At 40.3% G+C, this 23,337-nt stretch overlaps 1 protein-coding gene across 1 annotated transcript in view; it reads left to right on the top strand.

The window, feature by feature from the left end:
- Nucleotides 1-10,196: 10,196 nt before the first annotated feature.
- Nucleotides 10,197-23,337, top strand: part of Ghr (growth hormone receptor) — a 222,419-nt gene continuing 209,278 nt past the window's right edge. The window contains exon 1 of the mRNA XM_051182481.1: nt 10,197-10,466. Coding sequence (XP_051038438.1) covers nt 10,427-10,466 — 40 coding nt within the window. The 5' untranslated portion in view covers nt 10,197-10,426. The remainder of the gene's footprint in view (nt 10,467-23,337) is intronic.

Genomic DNA, 23,337 nt, shown 5'->3' with positions numbered 1-23,337 from the left:
AGGACTGGTAGGTGTGGAGAGGCATATGTTTAAAATACACTATATACTTGTATGAAAATATCTGTATATAACCTAATACCATGTTCACCAATAGGGAGAAATAATTTTTTAAATTAAGTTCAACTATTTTAATAAGTGTTTCCTAAGCTTATTAATTCTATGAGAATTTCACAGAATGGATTTTGATCATATTAATTTCTCTGATCTTCTCTGCTAACTTATCTCTGATCCAGTCCCCAATCTTCCACCTAATTCCTTTCAGATATACACTCCAACCTACCCACAACTTCCTGCCTTACTATTTTATTTTTCTTTAATATGTTTTCTTATTTTACATATCAATCCCAGTTTCCTCTCCCTCCAATCCTCTGATGCCCCCCACAGAACCCCCCATCCCATCGCCCATCCACTCCCCAGGAAGGGTGAGGCCTTCCATGAGGGATTATCAAAGTCTGTCAAATCATTTGGGGTAGGGCCTAGGCCCTCCACTGTGTCTCAAGGCAAGGGAGTATCCCTCCACAGGGAATGGGCTCCTGAAGTCTGTTCCTACACTAGGGATACATCCTGGTTCCATTGTCAGAGGTACCATACACTTCCCAGGTCTCCTAACTGAGACCCACATTCAGGGGGTCTGGGGTGGTTTTATGCTGCTGGTTTCCTAGCTGTCAGTCTGGGGTCATGAGCTCCCCCTTGTTCAGGTTGAAGGAAGTCAAGACCAGGCTGGAGAAACCTACAGAAACACCTGCATCATTTTTTAAATAACCCACAAATTTCAATTTTTGCTGCCCATATACTTGCAGGTATGAGGCCATCGACTGGAGAACGGCCAACTATCAAGGGCTATGGCTAAGGGCTAATCCTTAAGGAAAACTTGCTCTGCCTTCTCCACTCCAGCAGCCATCAATCATCAATAGTTCCCCAGCTATGGATAGAGGGTAATGAGCTCCTCCTAATTTCCTGTTGGATGTCATCTGGATTCAGTTTTATGTGTGTGTTGTGCAGGTGACCATTGCTTGTGAGTTCATGGGTGCAGTCTTCCTGTGATGTCCACAAGACATCTATTCACTATAATCCTCACCTTAGCCTTGACTGTGGTCATCCTTCTACCTCTTTCTCAAAGATGGTCCCCCCATGAGCCTGGAAGATTTTACAAAGTTCTTAATGTTTATTGAATTCTATGGTGAGACCCTCCATTTTAAAACTGCATAAACTTTTTTTTTAGGGGGGGAATCAGGGGCTCTTCGATATATGTTCTATCTTTTAACTTTTGACACCACTGAAGAAAGACACATGGATCCAACCAAAATCAGACAATAAATATTTTCCTTATATTCTTGACAGAGAGGCCCTAAGCTGGTTTTCTCCCAACCATTTCCTTATTCCAGAAACAAGAAATACTTAGGTTAATAGGGTGCGCCCATGCACAAGTGTGTTTCTTTCTTCTCTAGAGCACACTCTAGGTATCTTAGGATGGAGTTTACAGTTTAAATATTCTAAGGTCTTGGGATTGGAGAGGCATTTCTTTGGGGAATGTGAGTTGAGGTCCAAGTGAATGTAGAGGAGTGTGTATACATGTGTATGCATGTGTATGTACTGTGTATACATGGAGGAAGGAGTCAGAAAGTACTGAGGATCAAACAAGCCACCAGAAGACTTCATCATCTTCTATGCCTCTATGAATGTTTATTTCTCAAAGCAATATGATGAAACACATTCTACTCAACAACTCATTAGCTCAAGTATAACCAACCTGGATGGGAAATAGCCTCCATCTGCCCCTGGAAGACGATAGAGGTGTACCTGAATTAGTTGCCTGCACAAGACCTGCACTACTAAAGGTGAAATAGACTTATCTCTCATGTGTTCCCTGGTCACTAGCACTGATTACTTTGGTGTCTAGGAATTAAAGAACAATTTTAGTTCTTGCCATATATAGAGGTTGCTGGGCTGGTGACTTAAAATGAGGTGGATATAATAGTAGGTGTCAATACCTTGAGGGGCTAAGGGTAAAGTTCACAAACCCCCATCCAGACCCTAAACTTACCTCTTTGTGTGACTGGCCTGGTTTTGTTGTTTTGTTTTTTGTTTTGTGGTTTTTATTGCATCTCTTCATGAGTTCCTATTGATTAAAGGAAGATAAATTCATCTTTGTCACAGACTTTCTGTATCTTAGTTACATTTTCTATTGCTTTGAATAGACACCATGACCATGTCAACTCTTATAAAGGAAAACATTTACATGGGACTGGCTTACAGTTCAGTCCATTATCATCCTGATGAGAAGCATGGCAGCATACAGGCAGTCATGTTGTTGGAGAAGGAGCTGAGAGTTCTATATCTTGGTACACATGAACTGCCACACTGGCCTTGGTTTGAGCATAAATGAAACCTCAAAGTCTGCTTCCACAGTGAGACACTTCCTCCTAAAAGGCCATACCTACCCCAAAAAGGTCTCACATTCTAATAGTGCCACTGTCTATGGGCCAGGCCTTTAAATTAATACTTTTTATTAAGAAAATTTAATTTCTACAATCTGATTAATTTCTTATCTTTAATTATGAAAGTTGATTTCACTTAGTTTTTAAAGTCTTTGTTAAAGATATCACAATTTGAGACTAGAGATGTGGCTCAGCAAATAAGAGTACTCAATTCTTTAGAATAGGAGCATTGCTGTCTAAGATCATTATTATCCTGAGGTCTGTGATTGGTTGATTTCATGTGTCAAATTGGCTTCGCAGTGGTACCCAGATATTTGGTCAAATGTTTTACCAGATGCTTCTATGAAGAGATTTTAAAGGTGAGATGAGCATTTAAAACAATAAACCTCAAACAAAGCAGAATACAGAGAAAATGGAATGTATATGGACCCCAATGATTAGTTGAAGGCCTTATTGATGTCATTCCATTAGCAAACAGATTCTGAATGGGAGTCATCACCAGTTTCCCACTTCTCCAGAACATTGAGGAAGGGGTCAGAGCCAGGTATATGCTCCCAACCACTATTTTTTTGTGTATGATAATAATTTTTATTTAAATTTGCAACAAGCTTGTTTTACATGTCAATCCCAGTCCCCTCTCCCTCCCCTCTTCCCCTGTTGCCCTCCCAACCCCCATCTCATCCCCTTTCTGATCCCCATGGAGGATGAAGCCTTCCATGGGCATCTTCAAAGTCAGTCATATCATTTGGAGCAGGGCCTAGGCCCTCCCCTATGTGTCTAGGCTGAGAAAGTATACCTCTATGTGGGATGGGCTCCCAAAGTCCATTCATATACTAGGGATAAATACTGATCCACTACCAAAGGCCCCATAGACTGCCCCGTCCTCCTAACTCACACCCACATTCAGGGAATCTGGGTCGGTTCTATGCTGGTTTCCCAGCTATCAGAGTGGGCTGAACCTTGTTCAGGTCAGCTGATTCTGTGGGTTTCTCCAGCCTGGTTTGACCCCTTTGCTCATCAATTTGTCCTCTCTTCAACTGGATTCCAGGAGTTGGGCTCAGTATTTAGCTGTGGGTGTTTGCTTCTGCTTCCATCAGCTACTGGATGAAGGCTCTAGGATGGCATATAAGGTAGTCATCAATATCATCGGGGAAGGGCATTTAAGGTAGCCTCTCCACTATTGCTTAGATTGGTAGTTGGGATCATCCTTGTAGATCTCTGGATACTTCCCTAATGCCAGATTTCTTTTTATACCTATAATGGCTCCCTCTATTATGGTATATCTTTTTCTTGCTTTCCTCTATTCTTTCCCTGACTTAGTTGTCCTGGTCCCTCATGTCTTCCTCTCTCCATTTAATGAAAACCTTTTAAAAGTAGGCATTTCAACCCAGAGCTCATAATATCTAATAGGCATATACCTACTGATGGCCTTGACTCCCATTGGTGGATTTGGAGTCACCTACAGGAAGGTTATGAAGCTGGAAGAAACCAGACTCCATCAAGCAGCCTCATGGGAAGATTAAAAGATAGATTTCAGAAAGAGGCTCATGAATGGCTACTCTCCTTAAAGTCATTCCAGAGTTTAGGCATGGAGATTGTTACAGTGGGGAGCAATATTTCCAACTCTGCCTGTTAAAATGGAAAAAGAAAAGAAAAGAAAACAACTATTAAAAATCATCTCATAGCTGAATGGGTATCCAGATGCAGAGAGGGAGGACAAGACCAGGCTACAGAAACCCACAGAGACAGCTGACCTGAACAAGGAGGAGCTAATGGGCCCCCAGACTGATAGCTGGGAAAGCAGCATTGGAGGAACTCAGAACCCCTGAACATGGGTCTCAGTTAGAAAGACTGGGCAGTCTAAGGGACCTCTGACAGTGGAACCAGGATGTATCCCTGGTGCAAGAAAGACTTTGGGAGCTCATTCCCCATGGAGGGATACTCCTTAACCTAGAGGCAGGAGGGAGGGCCTAGTCCCTACTCCAAATGACTTGACAGATTTAGATGACCCCTCCAGGAAGGCATCACCCTACATGTGGGGTGGGGAGGGGATGGGATGGGAGGGTGGCCAGGGGGGAGGCATGGGAGAGTGGAAGGGGGGGGATGGAGAGCGAACTGGGATCAATATGTAAAATAAGAAAAATAAATAAATAAAGCATCTCATAGACAAGCATCTAACTTCTGTCTGGGCAGTTATACCAGTGAGCAACTCACTAACTCCTCCACTGGGAAGTTTGTTCCTTCCTGTGATTGTGTTATTTATTAAAAGACTTTTAGCCATCATCTGCCATTTTATTATTTATATATAGTTTTGTCTCTAATGGCCTACAGGGAACATATTAGAAATTTAAATTAATTTTTTTCTCATGACACACTGCCAAGTCAAAAACATGTAGCCCATCCCATGCCTTATTTAAATCACTAACCTGCTTCTGCATCCTACCTCCCCTCTAAATTATCTAACTCCTTCAGGAGTAACTATGTTATTATAATATTATAATTATTACATAATTGTACAATAATAATCTATGATTGATAGTGTTCAGTACTACTTGTGTCTCTACAAGATAGAGGAGAGTGGTGAGCTTCTTTCTATTTAGGTGCCAGGAGACAATGGAAGGGGAGGAAATCTGGAGTCTGGAAGATACAGCAGAACCCAAGATCTAACAATGGCACCTACTACCCATCCTGCATTCCAAAGGTCCCTTTAGAATACAAAGATTTCTACTCTACCTTTCCTTTCCCATTCCAACCCTTTGCCCTTTGCTTCTTCTTTTCATATATTCTCAAAGACTTAAGAAACAAGAGCATGAGAGAATGTAAATGAGAAAGAACTCTGGCCAGTAATGAGAAAGGCTCTTGTAGCAGTTTCCTGACACAGAAATTAGATATAAAGACCAGTTTCCAATAAACAAATCAGTCTCAACTTTCTAACTGGACTTATTTCAAGTCATTATAGAAGTCCAAGGGAAGGAACACTGAGCTGTTTGAGCACTGAAGGGACAGTCTTGCCTACTTGCTGTCTGCCTAGTGAAGCCCAGAAGAATCAAGCAAGCTGATGAACTGCTATTAAAGCTGGCTGACAAAAACCCTTAGATAAGACAGTGACTACATTGAGGAGGCAGAGAATTACATGCAATATTACTTTCTCTAGGCCAGTGGCCTTCTGCGCTTCCTGAATCAGGTGAAAAGTGGAGACATACTATGAAACCGTGATATCTTTTAAAAGATGAAATGTATTCTATATTATTATATGTTTGGGTGGTTTGCTGGCATGTATGTCTGTGCTGCACACATGCATGCAGAGAATTCAGAGGCCTAAAAAGGGCACTGGACTACTTGGGACTGGACTTCCAGAAAGTTTCGAGAAACCATGTGGGTGCTGGATATTAAAATATCTGGATTCCACTGCCAAGCCAATTTGACACAAGAAATCAACCAATCAGGGACATCAGGATAATAATGGACATGATCTTAGATAGCAATGCTCTCTTTCCTAAGGAATTTAGTAACTGTGAAATCAATAAGCAGCTTCCCAAGACCACAGATTAGCCACATAGACCCCAGGTGCTTCTAGGCAATGCTTGTCTTTTCTTCAACTACAATTGCTGCTTTTGGGAGTTGTAGTTTCATTCTTTTTGTTTGATAAAGGGCATTGGTAATTTACATAACAACAGAATGATGAAAGTAAAATCCCTGATAGGTGTAGTTTTTAAAAATTTATAATATACAGCTGTGTAATTGAAGAGGCCTCAAGATAATAATGGACCGAATGACCTATTTATCTGAATTTGAATATGCCTACTCTGTATTCTAATTGCTTCCACTCTCTTGGGGTGCAAATTGTATTTTTGTAAGGCTACCTGTAGTGGGCACAAAGAAGGGGGACAGAAGGTACACTTAATAAAGTAAAATAGGTCAGTCAAGATAGCAGTCATTGACAAGGTACTATGTAAGCAAAGATAAGGCAGCATTCATACATTCAGAGGAAGCTCTACAGCTCTACAGTTAAGAGTTTATAAGTTATGGTCTGTTTTAGAAAGAGCAGGGAGTCCAGTATGCCTGGAGCAAACTGAGACCAGGAAGGACTAATGGGGATGAGGAGTAAACTGAGTCCAGGGAGGACTAGCGGGATGAGGCACAAACTGAATCCAGGGAGGACGAGTGGGATGAGGAACAAACTGAGTCCAGGGAGGACCAGTGGGGATGAAGTGGAGAGCAAAAGCGCACAGCCCAGAGTCTTATGCGTCATTTTTTATTTGTGTATTAGTTCAGATGGGGACTCATGGGGCGAAGGGATGGCATGTCTTGGTTTTGAAAAGAATCTCATTTTAAATCAGACTGGTTTCAGACTGTGCTTTGGATCAAGACCTTTGATAGAAGAGGAAGAACTGTTGAATTACAAAGACCAGTTGAGTCTATAAAGTACTACAGCAATGCAGGTAAGATTCTGATGTTTCAGGCTAATTGCTTCTTGACCTCTCTAAGAAGTAACAGATGCCAAGCATGGTGTTCAAGAGACAAAGATGAGGCAAGGATGACCATAAAGATTTGTGATATCAGTAACTAGGGAGAAGTAGTTACTATCTATTGAAATGATGACTGCAACAGCTGTGATTGGAGCATAGCCAGGGAGAAGGAATCAGAGTGCTGACGAATATAATTGTGTTGAGATGTCAATAAGAAATCTATGTAACAATGGCTTATCATTAGCCTGGAGATCTGTGGACAGATGAAGGTTTGGGATATAAATTCACAATCTTTATTTATAGATATATTTTTCATTAAATTTGGCTACACTTTAGGAAACATCTTACTATTCGCTAAGCACTGATCTAGATACTTGAAGTACAGATAGTAAGGACATACGGTTTTCCTAACAAAATGGAAGAAATCAGTGAATGCTGCAACATATAACAAGTGTAACTAAAAAGACTTGGTTACAGGGAGACAACAATAATTCCACATCTGTGATGAACCTGAAAGAGCTTCATAGAGAATGTAAACATTGAGCTGGACTTGAAGACTGAGCAGTTGCTATGGGTAGACAAAGCAGGGTGTTCCAGGCAGAGTAGAACACATGAGTATGTGCAATTTCACATTTTGTAAGGTAAATTATACTTTTATCACAAAGTAGTTACCTCTTATATTTCTTTTTCATAAATGGAGACTATAAAGAGCACATACTACTATAAACCTGTGTATAGTCGTCCATGAGACTAAGGGACATTTATTTCGGGAATTCAAAGGTAGAAGGTGCTCTTTATATAAATTACAAGTTTTGTCTTGTATTAGTTACTTTTTCCAATGTGATGGTAAAATACCTGACAAGAAACAATTTACAAGAATTAGTCTTGTTTGTTTGTTTATTTTTGTATGGGTAGGTATGGATACATGTTCATGGTGGGGTGCATGTGCACCTCTTCCCCATCTATCTACTCAGTTATTTTGAGACAGTATTTCTCAAAGAGACTTAAGAGTCTCTAGTTAGGTTAGATTGACTGTCAACTGAGCCCCAAGAAGCCACCTGTCTTTGCCTTCACAATCCTAGTTGTGCATCATTAAGCTAGGAAGCTGTTTACTATTGAGTGCTGGGGACTTGGGTACTAGCGCTTGCATGATATTTTAGTAACTCAAGTGTATCTCCATCCCTGGCTTATTTGGTGGGAGCTGCATAGGATCCATCCATCATAGTGGGGAAGACAGGTTGCGGAAGAGTTGTGCACCTGGTTAGATTGTGTCCACAGCTAGGGAACAGGGAGAGAAGAGCTCCAATGCTCAGCTAGCTTTCTTCTTTTTCTTCAGCCCGAGCTCTCAGCTCTTGGTATGGCACTGCCAATCTCAGCTAATCTAATCTAGAAAGTATCTTGAAAAATCCCCAGAGGTTTGTCTCCCTGGGTTATGCTAGACTCTGTCAAGCTACTTTCCAACCTATCTCTTTAATATCACATGCTGTTGATGCATGATGACGTTTCTAGCAAACACAGAATGGTATGCAATCTGCTTTCATTTCTCACAGAATGGAGGCTGCAGCTGAAGCCAGAACATCATGAGGACATCCCTGGTTTGTTCAAGCATGACCCTGAAGTCACCTTGCAACATGATCAGAATTTACAAAATCTTTCAAAATCTCCTAGACTGGACCAGGATTTTCTCTGGACTTGGAGAGACGGGAAGACTAAAGAATAGAGAACACAGGCAGGATATAAGGAAATAGGGTTGGTGTTGCTAGATTCCAAAGCACATTCAAGGAAGATCACCTCAGACAGTGTGAAGTCAGCATATGAGGCCTGCCCAGTCTCCACTCCCATCAGTACTGGCCTTTCAGCTGGCTTGGCAGGCACAGACCACCCAGCAGGAGTTTTTCCTGACCTCATGGTTTCCTTCTCAGGTTTCTCTATGTGGGCAACTCTCCCTTTTAAAGTCCAGAGTCAGTAAGCACCACTATCAAAGCATAGAAACTGGAAGATTGAGGAACTCTTAGAGAAAGGCTGCCTATGAAACAGGACTGGTTCGAGGCCAGGAGACATCCTACCACTACTCCTGATTAGGACAGCCATGAAACATACTATTTCCAGAGTCTTTCCCCCTTTCTGTATTCTAAAATCATACGGCGGTAGCAGAGACAGGCTCCTGGGAAGCATGCTAAGGAAAGATTCCTTCAGTCTTGTGTTCCTAGGTTTTCACTTGATGTAGAATGGGTATTTTATTCTTTTGCAGTGCTTAACTGTTTAGTTGTGCCTCTGGGTCTGAAAGCAAGGAGAAAAGGGGCAGGGGAGTCTCTCTGTAAGGGGAAACTGTGAGAAGGTTGTAGATCAGTGGGGTTATAAGGAGCTGTCAGTACAAAGTAAACAGATCACATGACCAGTCTCTCCTGCAGATAGGAGACAGCCCCGAGCTGGACTTTTGCACCTTTGTACTCTGTGCCTAGAGAAGTGCATGGTAGCTTGATAATTGGCCTTTTGGTACTTTGTGAAAATACTTATGAACAACTTTGCTTTGGGAAGTGCTTTGACCACTCGTGTCTTGGTTAATTTTTCCAACAAAGTGGAATGAGGTAGCAAGAGCCTGTGTCTGAGAGATGAACAGTACCCAGCACTGGGTAGTTAAAACTCTAGGTCACAACCAAGGACAAACCTCAGACTGCTCAGCCTGGACCCTAGTCCTGCTGTCCCTGTCCCTAGACCTGTGCTCTCTGCAAACATGCCTGCATTCTCGGTAAGTTACCTATTGTGTCTCGCATAGGGAAGGACATTATTACTTGTCCCAGTGATCAGGAGTTTGAAAAACGTAGCCAACTGAATAATGAATGCACAGTGGACTCATCACACTTCCCAAAGTGTCTTCTTCTGGTACCTGCAGGAGGTGCACTTCTCTGCCAGTGGTTTTTGAATGTACAGCCTGCACTTGGGACTTCTAGGTCCTGCCTTCTTGGGGGGAACCCTGTGGGTGGAGAGGAGGGAAGTCTCCCGCAACTACCAATATTTTCCTCTAGGAGGAGCCCCGCCGCCCAGTCGAGAGTGACACGCACCAACTCCTAACTCCTTGCCAGAAAGCTTCATCCCAGCCCCGCGAATCAGTAGTGGGGGCGGCGCTCGGCCTCCCCGCAGCGAGTCCGGAGCCGGCCGCCCTCAACTCACGCTGCCCGTCGCTTGGGCAGCCTGTAACCGGGCAGCGACGGCCCCTCGCTGAACTGAAGGCCGACCTCTTTTTCCCACCCCTCCCCTCCCTTCCTCTCCCTCCCCCCCTCCTCCCTTCCCGTTTCACCCCGCCCCCTTCCTCCTCCCCGAGCCTGACAGCCCACGAGCTGCCAAGCAGGGCGCAGCCATGGGAAGAGGAGGCGGTCTAGGGAGCGGCGGCACTGGCAGAAGCGGCTGCTACAGTGGTGGCGGCGGCGACCGCTGCTGCTGAGCCCCGGTGGCGGCCGCGGGGACCCTGGGCTGGAGCCACGCGGGCCTGAGGTCTTGGCGCCAGCGGCCCCCACGCGGATGCGAACCCGCGCTCTGTCTCCCGAGGCGAAGCTCCGAGGTACTGCAGGGGGACTCCAGCTCTTATTTTCCCCAATCTGTGCCAGTAGACCTGGGCATGCCAACTGCATATGAAAATGGGGGTCATATATATATATATATATATATATATATATATATATATATATATATATCCAGATAATTAATTTTTTTGTGTGTGAGTTTGAGGTGGTCTGTATTCCCCTTCTCAAAAGTTGTTTTTGCTGATGAGTTGGTGTGGAGAGAGAGAGAGAGAGAGAGAGAGAGAGAGAGAGCGAGAGAGCTCTTGGTGCTGTGTGAAGCTGAAAGTTGATGGGGGCGACAAGGAATTGGGGGCGGCAGGCGAACTGTCCCAAGCTGGAGCCTGCTCCAGTCAGGGTGTGAGGTGTGAGGTACGAGGAGAGGTTTCCTCCTAAGACAAATGTGTTAGTCTTAAAAGTTTCGCCAGTGTGTGTGTGTGTTTGTCATCGTCAGCCTGCCAAGCTGGGGCAGAAACTATACAGGCTGTTGCTGCTGCTGTCTGAAGCAAGTCCCCGGGTGAAGAGACTAGAGGGACACCGGGAAAGGGGAGTGAGCGCACGACCCCTGCGGCGCGCCGCCTTTGCATGTCTGTGCAGGCTGCAGCCTCATGCTGGCAGAGGAGCTAGGGTCAATAGAGTCACTGCCACCAGTCTCCATGAACTGGGGTGGGTGGAAACTGTGGCAAGCCCAACTGTCCCAGCTCTGGACACACTAGTGGTTATGAAATCAACCAGGCTCAAAGTTCTGACAGAACTGCAGAGTCTTGAGCGCTGAAAGGGTGAGTGGTTTAAGTGATTGTCTGAGGGGAGGGGGGCGCTGGCTACTTGCAGTGGGTTCAGGACAGGGTTACAGGGCTAGCCACTTGTGGGTGCATGGGGAAAACTATTTCTGGACAAGGACATATATAGCACTGGGGAGTACATCTGCAGTACTGGCTGTAGAGCTCCATGGTCTGGCTCTGGAGTATGTGCTGAAGGGATGTGCAGTGTGTGTGTGTGTGTGTGTGTGTGTGTTTGTGTGTGTGTGTGTGTGGTGTGTGTGTGTGTGTGTGTGTGTGTGTGTCTGTGTGTGCATGGGTGCATGTGTGGCAGCTCCCTGGGAGATGTGTTGGCCTCCTGAGCCAGAGTGTGGGGAAGGAGAGAGAAACCATAGAGATGCAGCCTGCTGTTGGTACTTTCTGGAGGGCTTGGAGTAACACAGAAAGGCAGTGGGAAGCCATAGGGCTGGGAAGATAAAGCAGCTGCTGAATAAGAATAAATTTCCCAGATTTTAAAATACCTAAATCACCTTTTTTGGTAATGTCTGAGGACTGGAACTCTCTGGAAAGTTGAGTGCTAGAGCATTTGCGCATATAGGAGATATGTGCACATGTGGTTACAGAACCTGAGAGATGAGGGAAGATTCTCAGTGGATCTATGTGCCTCCCATGGTGCTGTTGTTTGTGCCCAGGGATAAGTTATCTCAGGGGTGTTTACCTCTTAACTCCCTGGCTGTTGTTTAGACAGTGCTTACCTCCTCTAACAGAAATTAGATGTATAGTAGCAACTGGTGCTCCTGGCTGCTTTCTACATAGATCACTCAAGGTGTCCCTTAATTCTTAAGATGACAGCTACCGAAATATTTCCCCAGATCGAAATATTACATAAATTAAAGTAAAATTACAGAAAACAGATATGTGTGTGTAGCCAATGCATATATATACATATAGTGTATATATATGCACATATATATGCTGCACACATGTATATGTGTGTACATATATGTATTTATGTATGTATATGCTGTAGTTGGAAATTATTTTTTCTTCTGAGAAAAGAAAAGCTCTGTGTTCTAGGATCAGATGCCAAGAGATCTCCAGTCTCTCATTTTCCCTCCAGATAGATCTCTGGGTGGGCTAGAATGTGCATGTAAGCAGAGAGATTCCTAGCAAATGTTATTTATAGCTTAAAAAGTACGATCCAGCCTTCATCACCTTCCTTCACCCTTATAAACTTTTGGGTTTCCCATCAGTTTAGAGAAAATTGACACTCAGTGACACTTCTGTTTCTTTTGGGAGCAAATAGATAACAGTGAAATTATAGTTTTGGGTCTCCTGGATACCATGGAAAGCCAGTGCTTAATGAGCAAAGGTGTGAAACAAAAGTCTGGAAAGGCAGTGACAAAGTAACAACATCACTGCATACTTTTTCAAAGTAATCCTAACTCTGCCTGGTAAATATTTGCTTTACTCAGGGTTTGCGGCCGTGTTTTTGATTATTAGTTTTTAAACTGTAGACTACACCCCATAAACCACTTTCAAATGGACACAACAGGCCTAGACTATGCTGTGTCTGGCGCCTGTGTTAACAGATGTTTACGGTGCTCTGTAACCTATGGGACTGTCATGTGGAGTGTCTTGTTAGCTCAGGACATAATGTTTATAGCTCAATGTAATAAATGAAGCTACAGTTGCAGCCTGCTTCTGCCAAGTGCATGAAACACCCCCTCATGGAAACAAATCTTGAAGTTGGTCCAACTTGGCCAGCCTTTTTGGCTATCTGCTGGTAAGCATTGTTAATGTACAGATAAATCTGAGCGATACTTGAGGAATGTGGGACAGCAGATTGTTTAGCTTAGAAAAGGGCATGGGCTCTCTTTGTAAAAACCTACTAAACCTTCTTTGCCCTCTCCACTAGGGGATGCCTTGATTTTGGAGGACAGTCAAAAGACCTAGAAAGGATTCCTGGTTGCTTCTAAAGACTGATTTTTTTTTTTTTAAATTTGCATTTGAAACAAGGTTGTTTTACAGGTCAGTCCCAGTTCTTTCACCCTTCAGACCTCCTCTATCACCCCACCAAACCCCAACCCATCCCCTTTCTGCTCCCCAGGGAGGATGAGGCCTTCCATGGGGGATCTGCAAAGTCTGCTATATCATTTGGGGGAGGGCCTTGTGTCTAGGCTGAGGGAGTATTCCTCTATGTCGAATGGGCTCCCAAAGTCCATTCATATACTAGGATTCATAAATACTGATCCACTACCAGAGGCCCCATAGACTGCCCAGTCCTCCTAACTGACACCCACATTCAGGGGGTGTAGATTAGTAGCATGCTGGTTTCCCAGCTATCACAATGGGGTACATGAGCTCCCCTTGTTCAGATCAGCTGATTCTGTGGATTTCTGTAGCCTGGTCTTGACCCCTTTGCTCATCACTCCTCCCTCTCTGTAACTGGATTCCAGGCATTAGGCTAGTGTTTAGCTTCTAGTTTCTGTTTCCATCAGCTACTAGATGAAGGCTTGTGTTCATCTGTTTGTGACTGATTCATCTCACTCAGGATGGTTTCTTCTGGTTCCATCCATTTCCCTGCGAATTTCAGGATCCCATTGTGTTTTTCCACTGAGTAGTACTCCATTGTGTAAATGTACCACTTTTTCTCCATCAGTTCTTCAGTTGAGGGGCATCTAGGTTGCTTCCAGGTTCTGGCTTTTACAAATAATGCTACTATGAACATAGTAGAACAGACGTCCTTGTTGTATGAATGTGCATCTTTTGGATACTTGCCTAAGAGTGAAATTACTGTATCTTGAGTAGACTAATCCCCATTTTCCTGAGGAACCATCATACTGATTTCCAAAGTAGCTGTATGGCTTTGTACTCCCACCAGTAGTGGAGGAGTGTACCCCTTTCTTCACGTCCTCTCCAGCATATACTGTCCTGGTGTTTTAAATGTTAATAATAGAAATACTTCTGCTTCTTGGTGTGTGGCTACATAATCTCACACTTTTTCTTTCCAAAAGAAGTCTGGGTGTAGCACAGAAAGACCACCTAGCATGTATAAGGCTCTAGAACAAATCTGAAGCATAAAAGTTGGGGAGGGGAGTTTCCTTAGCATAGAAATGATATGAATAATATGGGCACTTAAATCTTGAGTTAGTGAGAACCTGAGTTTGATAAGACTGAAGTCAACCCCTCAGCCAGTTGTACAAACAGGGAAGAATGTCATTTTTAGAATGTGATTTTTTCCCCCAATATGGAATAGCTATAGTGACAATATTATAAGAAGTAATGTAACTGCTTAGCCTGATGACTACATAAAAGGTAACTTTATGTAGTGTGTGAATCTCCATTTCAGTGTCTAGTCTATTAAATATCTTTTCTATCCTAGAAATAATAAATTGAAACCTCATTCTCACTGGCCAGTCTATTCTAAAACTTTCTTTGGAGAAAATTCAACCTTGTCCCAAATCAACTCATTATAAAACCAACCAACAAACAAAAGACAAATAAACAAACAAAAACCTACTTGCTTACTCATCAACTGAATCTAATTTTTCTTCCGGTTTATAGAAATCTTTCTGTACTTGAAAGCCCTGTGTTCTTTGTTCCTAAATTATTTTTTGCCTGTCCTAGGAGTTCTTTTTACCATTAATGGCACCTTACCTTTTCCTGCCATGAACAATATGCCACAAGTTCCCTATTCTCTATGACCCTAATAATATATATTGCCTGAAACACAGATTTAGAATTCTTGGTTCTGTGCATTCTTTATCTATAAAGACAACTTAGTAATGATGGTGGTTTTTAGCCATCTCACCACACCAGTGGCTAATTTAAAACCTGTGAGGAAGATAACAGAGTGTTCTTTTGAGATCACTGCATATCTATAGGCAATGTTGTAACAGCTCCCCGTGTTTCTGCAAGCTTGAACTTGCTATAAATCTATACAGAGTGTAATCATGGTGATAAATATAATTTTATATGCTATGTAGATAACTCCTTAACTTTTTTCTTCCTAAGAATGACTACCAAGAAAATTACAGGATTAGAATTTCCTGAAGATAAGCAAGTTGCAGCCATGTGTTGTAGACAGGTCCTGACTATGTTGTATTTCTTGTACAGACCTTATTGTGTCTGCTTTCATGAACATAAGTCACTGGTGGCAATCAAACATTTATTGAAGGCTTGTTCTATCCCTGTCCCAGAGAGTGTGCCATCTGGACTCAAATGAGGTGAAAGTACATCAGACAGAAATGCTTCCTTTGGCAACTGCGATTTGAGATCCAGGTAAAAGACATGACTAAATCAACAACCTGCTTTTTACTCAGGAGGTAAATGGTTTGCTAATGCCACAGGCAACTGTAAGTGCTCAGTTCCCATTAGAAGGTATAGTCCAGCATCTGTATGAAATTAAGTCCCCATATCCTGCAGCTGGGAAATAGAAGAATGTTCTGCTACTCATGATTTATAAAGTTTAAGCTACCATAATGAGACACAGGAAATCTGGCTTATATGTGGAAAGGGTGTGGTTAAAAAAGCAAACCCTTTAGGGCTCATTGACTGGGATTTACCACTTATATGCCTATCAGTTCCTCTGGAACTTATTTTTCTTCTCTAAGAAAATAATAATGCTTATCTTGTATTTCTGCATCTACGTGGTCTGCAGCATGTATGTCTTGTGACTGGTTTGCTGTGACTGGTTTGATGTCTGGGGTTTCTTAACAAATTATGAATTCTCTTTGCTATCTGCTCAGAGGTCACAAGCATGTCAATGGGGATTACTCATGGTGCATAATAATGATATCATTTCTTTAGATTAATGGGATCCTAATACCAGTGAATTACATTTGTCAGAGTATAGATGTGTTGAAGTATAAGCAAGCCTATATCTGTGTGGCTGGGTTTAAGTTAAAAGAGCATCCTAACAAGAAGATCATATGTTGGGAATCCAATAGTGGTGGTAGAAAATTCTTTGAAAAAAATTATTCCACATTGAAACATACAAAGATTTTGCAAACTGAAGGTGCATTTTTATGAACCTTTCAGCAAGGAAAAACTTATAGTGCTACACATAGAAACTTGGTACAATAATTATATGGTTGTTTCTTCACGATTTTAGAAAATAAAATATTTTAAATAGATTTTCCTTTAAAAATCTTAAAGGAGACACTTTTTTTTGTTCCTCTAGTGTACACAAGACTTATGATAACTCATTGGTTCTAACAAAAATCTTTATTATTTTGCTTCCAAAATGTGCTTATTAAGAATCATGTCCACTTTTTCCCTCCAGGGATATCATTGCACTGGACAGTAGAATACAGCCATTGCAGACCAGGGTCAAGAACAAGTCCCTCCCTTGCTTACAGATAGTGTGATACCCGATGCTGCCAGTCTGTACTTTGAGGATGGCTAATAAGGAACTCAAACTTCGAGTTTGCTTTCTATTTGTCAGAAAATTGACTCTGTCCTTGGGTAGCATGATTACTCAGGATCCTAATTCATCCTGTCAATTTCCTTTGGGGGACACCTTCAAACTATGTGCTTTATAGCCTGGAAAACTTGCATTTGTCAAAACAAAGTGAAAAAGGTTGCCTGGTAAAGGATATATGAATGATAAATTGCAAAAGGATGGCAGAAGATAAAGGCTTTTAATATCTTCTTCCAGCAAGGACAGAAAACCACCAGAATCCCTGAACAAAGTGTTAATAGGTGATGAAAATATACCATACTTATATTGAGCAAATAAAAATTAAAACAAGAAGCCATAGAATGAAGATGAATGACATCTCTCATGTTAGCAATGTAGTATATTATCTGTTGTATATTACCTCTCTCACAAATGTTGCCAACGTGATATCTTATTTTTCATATATGCTTACTAAATAGTCTACTGATGACTTTGTCTTAGTAGTAGGAAGTCATATTGGGCAATCAAAGGGTTAATACGAGATTTGGGGAGAGTCTGGGAGCAAAGAGATATAGATAATGATGAAAACTGGGATCTAGGCATATAATGTAATTTTTCTTGAGTCCCTTAGTTGAATAATAACACTTAATGACAAGTGTTCCAGAATGAATCTTGTCCACATCCTTTGAAACATCCACAAGTTCAAGCAGTAGGGAAATGTGATATGATTTCTTCTTTATCAAAAATTATTTTGTGTATATGGGTGTCTTGCCTGCATGTAAGTCTGTACATCATATGGGTGGCTGATGCCCACAGAGACCCAAAGAGGGAGTCCCTTCTGAACTGGAGTTACAGCAGTGTGTGGTGTTCACATGGTTGTTGGGGCCCCTGAAAGAGCAGTCTTAATTTCTGGGACATCTCTCCACCTCTAATTAGGCAAAGTTAGGCTGGGTCTTCATATACCCCCACCACTGCCATGAAATTTTAAATTTGGTTGTGTAAAGTTGAGGATTTCTAGAGGAATTATATCATCTGAAAAGTTCTCTTAAAAATACTTAGTAAAAGATGCAGAATAAAATAAGTCCCTCTCCCACAGGATTCAAGTTTGGCCAAACCAATGGTAGTTTTTGGTATCCCTGTGAAAAATCAAACTCAGATTTACTGAGTCATTAATCTGTCCTTAGGAATGTGATCTGCATTGGGAATGTAAAAGTAGTATAATGCATTACTCTTGAATTAGAACCCCACTTTCAAGATAGGAATGCAAGATTAATAATGTGCATGATGAGATTATAAATAACTAATAACTGAATTAATTCAATGAAAATAACTATTATAGAACTATAAACTACATAGTATTTTTTAAAGGGGTATTTATTTGGGCCAAAGGATATGAAGAGTGGCCTCAATAAGAAAAATAGCTTTTGAAACAGGTCTTACAATGTAGTAATTTATTTTCTTAAATACAAAGTATTTAGGATGTTTTATGTCAGGAAGTTCTAAATAGAGAACCAGGAAGTATACCCAAAGCCCCTTAGGGTTATTAGTAGCAGATGATCAGGTAGGATGTACCTGTGGATTTGTCACATAATGTAAGCTTTTATGTACCTACAGATGCTGTGTACATAAGCTCATCACTTGGGTTAGACATTGGAATATTGTGCCCAGGGCTTGTTGGAAGGGCAGGTAGCTGCTGCATAGTATTTCTGCACACTTGTGTTTCCCAGATATTATATAAACTCAATTTCAATATTTCTTTGTATAGTACTATTCCAAGAGGCCTATTATTGGTGCTAATAGTAAGATTTCTCTTTAAGAACATAATATTAAGCAAGCTTTACAAAGGAAGTGTTTTTCTGAGGAGCCCACCTCCCCTTCCATTTCCTTGTCCACACTAATCTTAACAACAGGTTTAATATAGCTTTGGAATTTTCTAGACCTTAAGGTCATGAACCAATCACTTTAAGTTCTGCTTCTATGCCATGTAATACACAGGACATTTGGAAATATATTTATATGTTTTTAATTCAGGGTTGCTGAATCTTTGTGTGACCAGGAGAAATTCTATACATAGATCTCCCTTGTAAAAATATTCTACGTAAAGCATCCTCACTTTATTTAAAGATGAAAATAAGAGTCCCTACAATTTGAGAATGACAGATTTACAACACAATTCTATCTTTCTGCTAGGCTCTTTCTATTAGATTTTGTTAACTTCTATTAACAAAAAATATGAAAACAGAGCAGCTTTTTCTTGGTGTGTTTTCTATTGTTAATAACATAATATTACTTGCTAGGTCAATAATATAGAAAATAGGTTTATTTTAGCTAACAGTTCTGAATGTCTATGGGTGACAAGACCACATGTGGAGATTGTCATACAGGTAACAGTTTGTAGGCAGTTCAAGGGATTACATAGAAAGAGGCAGGGGTGTGAATATGTTTTGCCTGATCTTCTCCTCATGCAAATCCCTATAGTTACTTGGTTATGGGAGTTCCACCCTGACCATCTTATCTAGTTCTAATCACCTCCCAAAGGCCTCATCTGTAAACATCATTCTTAGATCAACTTTCTACTTTTTCAGGACCTCACAGGGATTAGATTAAATTTCAACACACAAACCCTTAGGAGACACATTCTGGCTACTACATGTTTATCTGTGCCACTCATATGGGAGAGTGACAGTTGGGCTAACTATCCAAATGGATAGAATGTGAACAGGGACACCTGATATACCTTGACTAACAGTTCTTTCCGTTGGGAACACACGCAAATTTGCCATAAATTTCAGTTGGCAGATGCCTGTGAGGTGTCAGCTATTGTGAAAGCCCAAAGATAGTTTGCTATTCTACACAAGACATGATGTAGACTTTGAAATCACAGAGGTCTGGTTTCTTCACTTGGATTTGGATCCAGCTCTTACTATTTTTATTCACTTTCATTATGAATATGAATATGAACAGGTTTAAAAATTTCTTAGATTTCACTGCAAAATGGTGGCCATGGTGCTTATTTCATGAATCTTCTGTAATCTAGATGTTAGGAAGCAATACCTAAGACACAGACTCACAGAGAGAGATGACTTCCTACAATATCCCGCTGAGACGATTGAAGACTTCAGATCTTCACTGCAAAATGCCTACTTGAAACTAATTAATGTGTATTTTTTAGTTCTTCCTTCTTATCCAAGATAACTAAATTAAGACTTTAATGAGTTCTCGAAGTGCTCATTTGTTCTGAACTTTCAAAATCTCCTTCAAAAAGCACTGCTCATTAAGGATTAGCCTCTTGTGACATCTTGGTCACTGCCTAAGCTGTTACTATATTGCAGAAATTCAGGGTCATTTACTGACATGATTATTGTGAAGTTTGGATTTTAAAATCAATAGTAAAAGTCATTCTTGATGCATGTATGATGCATGTATTTTAAAGGAAGATGCCTATTTGCCAATGATAGAAGATTTTCCCTAAGTAAGGAAAACTTTGGCAATGTTAAGGGATGATTGAAAGTTGGTTATGGTAAGGATATTCTTGGGTAAAGAAAGCTTATGGTGATATGCTGTGAAGCACAGGAACCTGAGGAATTCATTGACAGAAACAACAATTTTAATTTTGACACCGAAAAAATATTTCTACCCGAACAAGTAGGTATATAATTATCCATTACCAAGGCAATTTAAAATTGTTTATTAAAAAAGTAATTGCCTACAAAAAGTAAATCCATAGTACTCCTACAATTGGAAAAAAGACACATAATATAACACACATATTAATTAGTGAGTGAACATGAAGAACAAAACAATTCCAAGGAGAAAATGAACCCCTTGTTTAGTAAAGGAATACTGAAACAAATTTGCTAAAACACATCTGGTATGTCCTTTCCATTAGACGACTGATTTGCATTTATATGGATAAAACTTATTTTCAGACTCATTTTTTAAAAATTAGATTCTAACTCCTCACAACTGTGAAATAGTCTAGTCAAAGATAAAGACTCAGGCCCTCTATAAGACTGCATATTTTCCAGATACATATTTAAATAGCTTTCAGCTATGAGAACATTTAAGTGCTAAGTAAAGAGAATAGTATTTTGAGTCCCAGGTACTGGTTTGTCAATTGTCAATTGTTAAATAATTGTTAATATTATATCCTGTCTTTTTATAAGCTATGGAGACTTTTGTATTCACTTTCAACCAAAAGTGTCCTATTTTAATTATACATTTGTCAATATTTTATGGGTAGAGAGACTTGGTACTTTTCAAGTCAGCCTTGGCTTACTACAAAGCAAGTTATGAGGGAGGAAGGATTTTAACAAAGTAACAAAGTAACAAGGCTAATTTTCTTCTCATTGGAACCACCTGTCTCCTCTACAGAAAAAGCTTCCCAAAACCTAACTATAATAACTTCTCCTAAGTAGGTCAAGATTCACCATTGATATTATCTTATTCATTAATTTGTGGTACATTTAGAAAATAAATTTATTATAATACAATCAAAGAAGTTTTAGATGTCACCTAATTTCCCATGCTTTATTCATGCTTACATTATCTCTGACAGATAAAAGTCACTTAAGTTTCTCTCCCAGTGACTCACAATAAGTAACAGCTAAGCTAAACACCTTTGTTTCATTCTAATCTTCATACTTTATTTCCAGTCTTCTCCATTTGCTCAACAACTAACCTTGGTAACTTTGTTCTAGATATACAGTGTTTTAAAATTATCTATTATCAAACTACAGCAGAAAACTGAATTAAGAATAAGCCTTGAATTTGCAAATTATTTTTATTTTATGCTTGCAAAACTTGTTACTTTTTAATATGCTGATATGCACCTAAGTTGACAACAAAGCTTTTTATAAATTCAGCCACACTCCATTCACTAGTATGTATTGATAGAGGCTAATAACAGATTTGAAAGCAAGTGTCTCTAGGGCAGGATATTGATGTTGTACTACAAAATTCAATGAATTTTGTTACTTTATAGTGTATCTGAGTTCAAATAGTAGACCATTTTTCAGTATTTCTATAGTTGCTGACTATTTCTTGAGCTGTTACATGATGTATAATATTCAATGGACTTTTTATAGTTGCACTACTACAGCTAAGATTTACTCTGTTGAGTTGGAACTTGGGGCATGAAGTTCAGAAATATGAGTTCTTGTAAATTACTTGAGCTTTGACTCTGGGAAGATAAACAACATGCATATCGAGGCTAACCAATACCGAAATTCTTCAAACCTCTAATTCTAAATCTAGAAAAGAATGAGCTTTAAGGCTTTTTGTTTATTTTTTTTTCTTGATTACAAGTTGCTGTAAGTCTAGAGTTAGTATCTGACAACATAAAATCTAAGCAAAACACAAATTATTGACTCAGAAAGATATCTAATTTCTAAGATACACATGGAAAATGATGTAAAAGTGGACTTTTTTTTCCTCTCCTCTGAAGGAATAAGTAGAGATTGACTAAGATTCAATCCTTTATTTATTTAAATATATAAAACATTAAACATTTTAAAAGGAGAAAAGCCATTGTCTTTCAGAACACATATATGACATTATTTTACTTACATGGCTACATTAAATTGGCATTGTTGTCAGCCATGAACTTTGATCTTTTGTATATGTAATTATGAGCACAATGTACAAATGTAGATTTGCAAACTGTACACCATTAAGTCTTCTTAGGGACGATGTAATGTACAGAGAACAGATCCAGCCTGTCCTGTATGCCCCTAGCCAGACAAAGACAGAAGAACCACTCCAAAGCTCACAAATCAGTTAGCCTAGAGTGTGTATTGTATCTAGAAGAGGTAGAGATGAGAGCTCCTGTCTCAAATAATGTAGAAACAAAGAACTGAATCCCAAAAGCTGTTCTCTGACTGGCACATACATGCCATATCATGTATACACCCACACTCACATGCACACACACACACACACACACACACACACACACGTTTAAGCCTTGATTGTATTTTGCTTTTTCATCATATGTCTAGGAAGTCCTCCAATTTCTAGAGGGAAAATATTTCACATCAGCCTTTCTATTTCTGAGTTCTGGGTTTACTTTTGTGAATGCTATCTTGTAAGCATTAACAGGCAAAGGACCATATATTCTTGATTTAGTATACAACTAAATCTTAAACACTCCCATGTCAACATTAAAGAAGCATTGCTTGTGGATTGAACCTATACAAAGCTTACTTCTCATATTAAATTGCTTAATCACAACCAATACGCCATGATCTATATGATTAAACTATGACAGTGAGATGCTAATTTGATAAGCTATCCATAGGGGACATGCAATACAGTCAAGACTCAAACTCAAATCTTCCTAATTCCAAATGCACCTAACCCTCATTTTTCTAACTGCCACCTATGTTGTATTCTTTAGTATTCTACCCTTGAAGATGTGTTTGTAATTCCACTCCCTTTGGTTGTGGGCTAAACTTATATGGCGTAATGTTAGTAACTGGAGTAAGTGGAAGTGAATGGATACAACTCTGGAGACTGAGTCATTCCCTGGCCACTATGGCTTCATATTTTGCTCATCTAGCTCCTAAACATATTGGAAACCTACTTTGGGAGAAGCAGATGCTGTATTTTTTTTTTAACTATCCTCTTGAGACACTGACATGAAAAGGAACGTAGAATTTCCAGCAGCCAGCATGGAATCAGGAGCTAAGACTCTCAGTTCAGTTGAGCATA

Source organism: Phodopus roborovskii, unplaced genomic scaffold (assembly GCF_943737965.1).
Source record: "Phodopus roborovskii unplaced genomic scaffold, PHOROB, whole genome shotgun sequence".
Lineage (NCBI taxonomy): Eukaryota > Metazoa > Chordata > Mammalia > Rodentia > Cricetidae > Phodopus > Phodopus roborovskii.
This window is presented reverse-complemented; position numbering and strand designations above follow the sequence as displayed.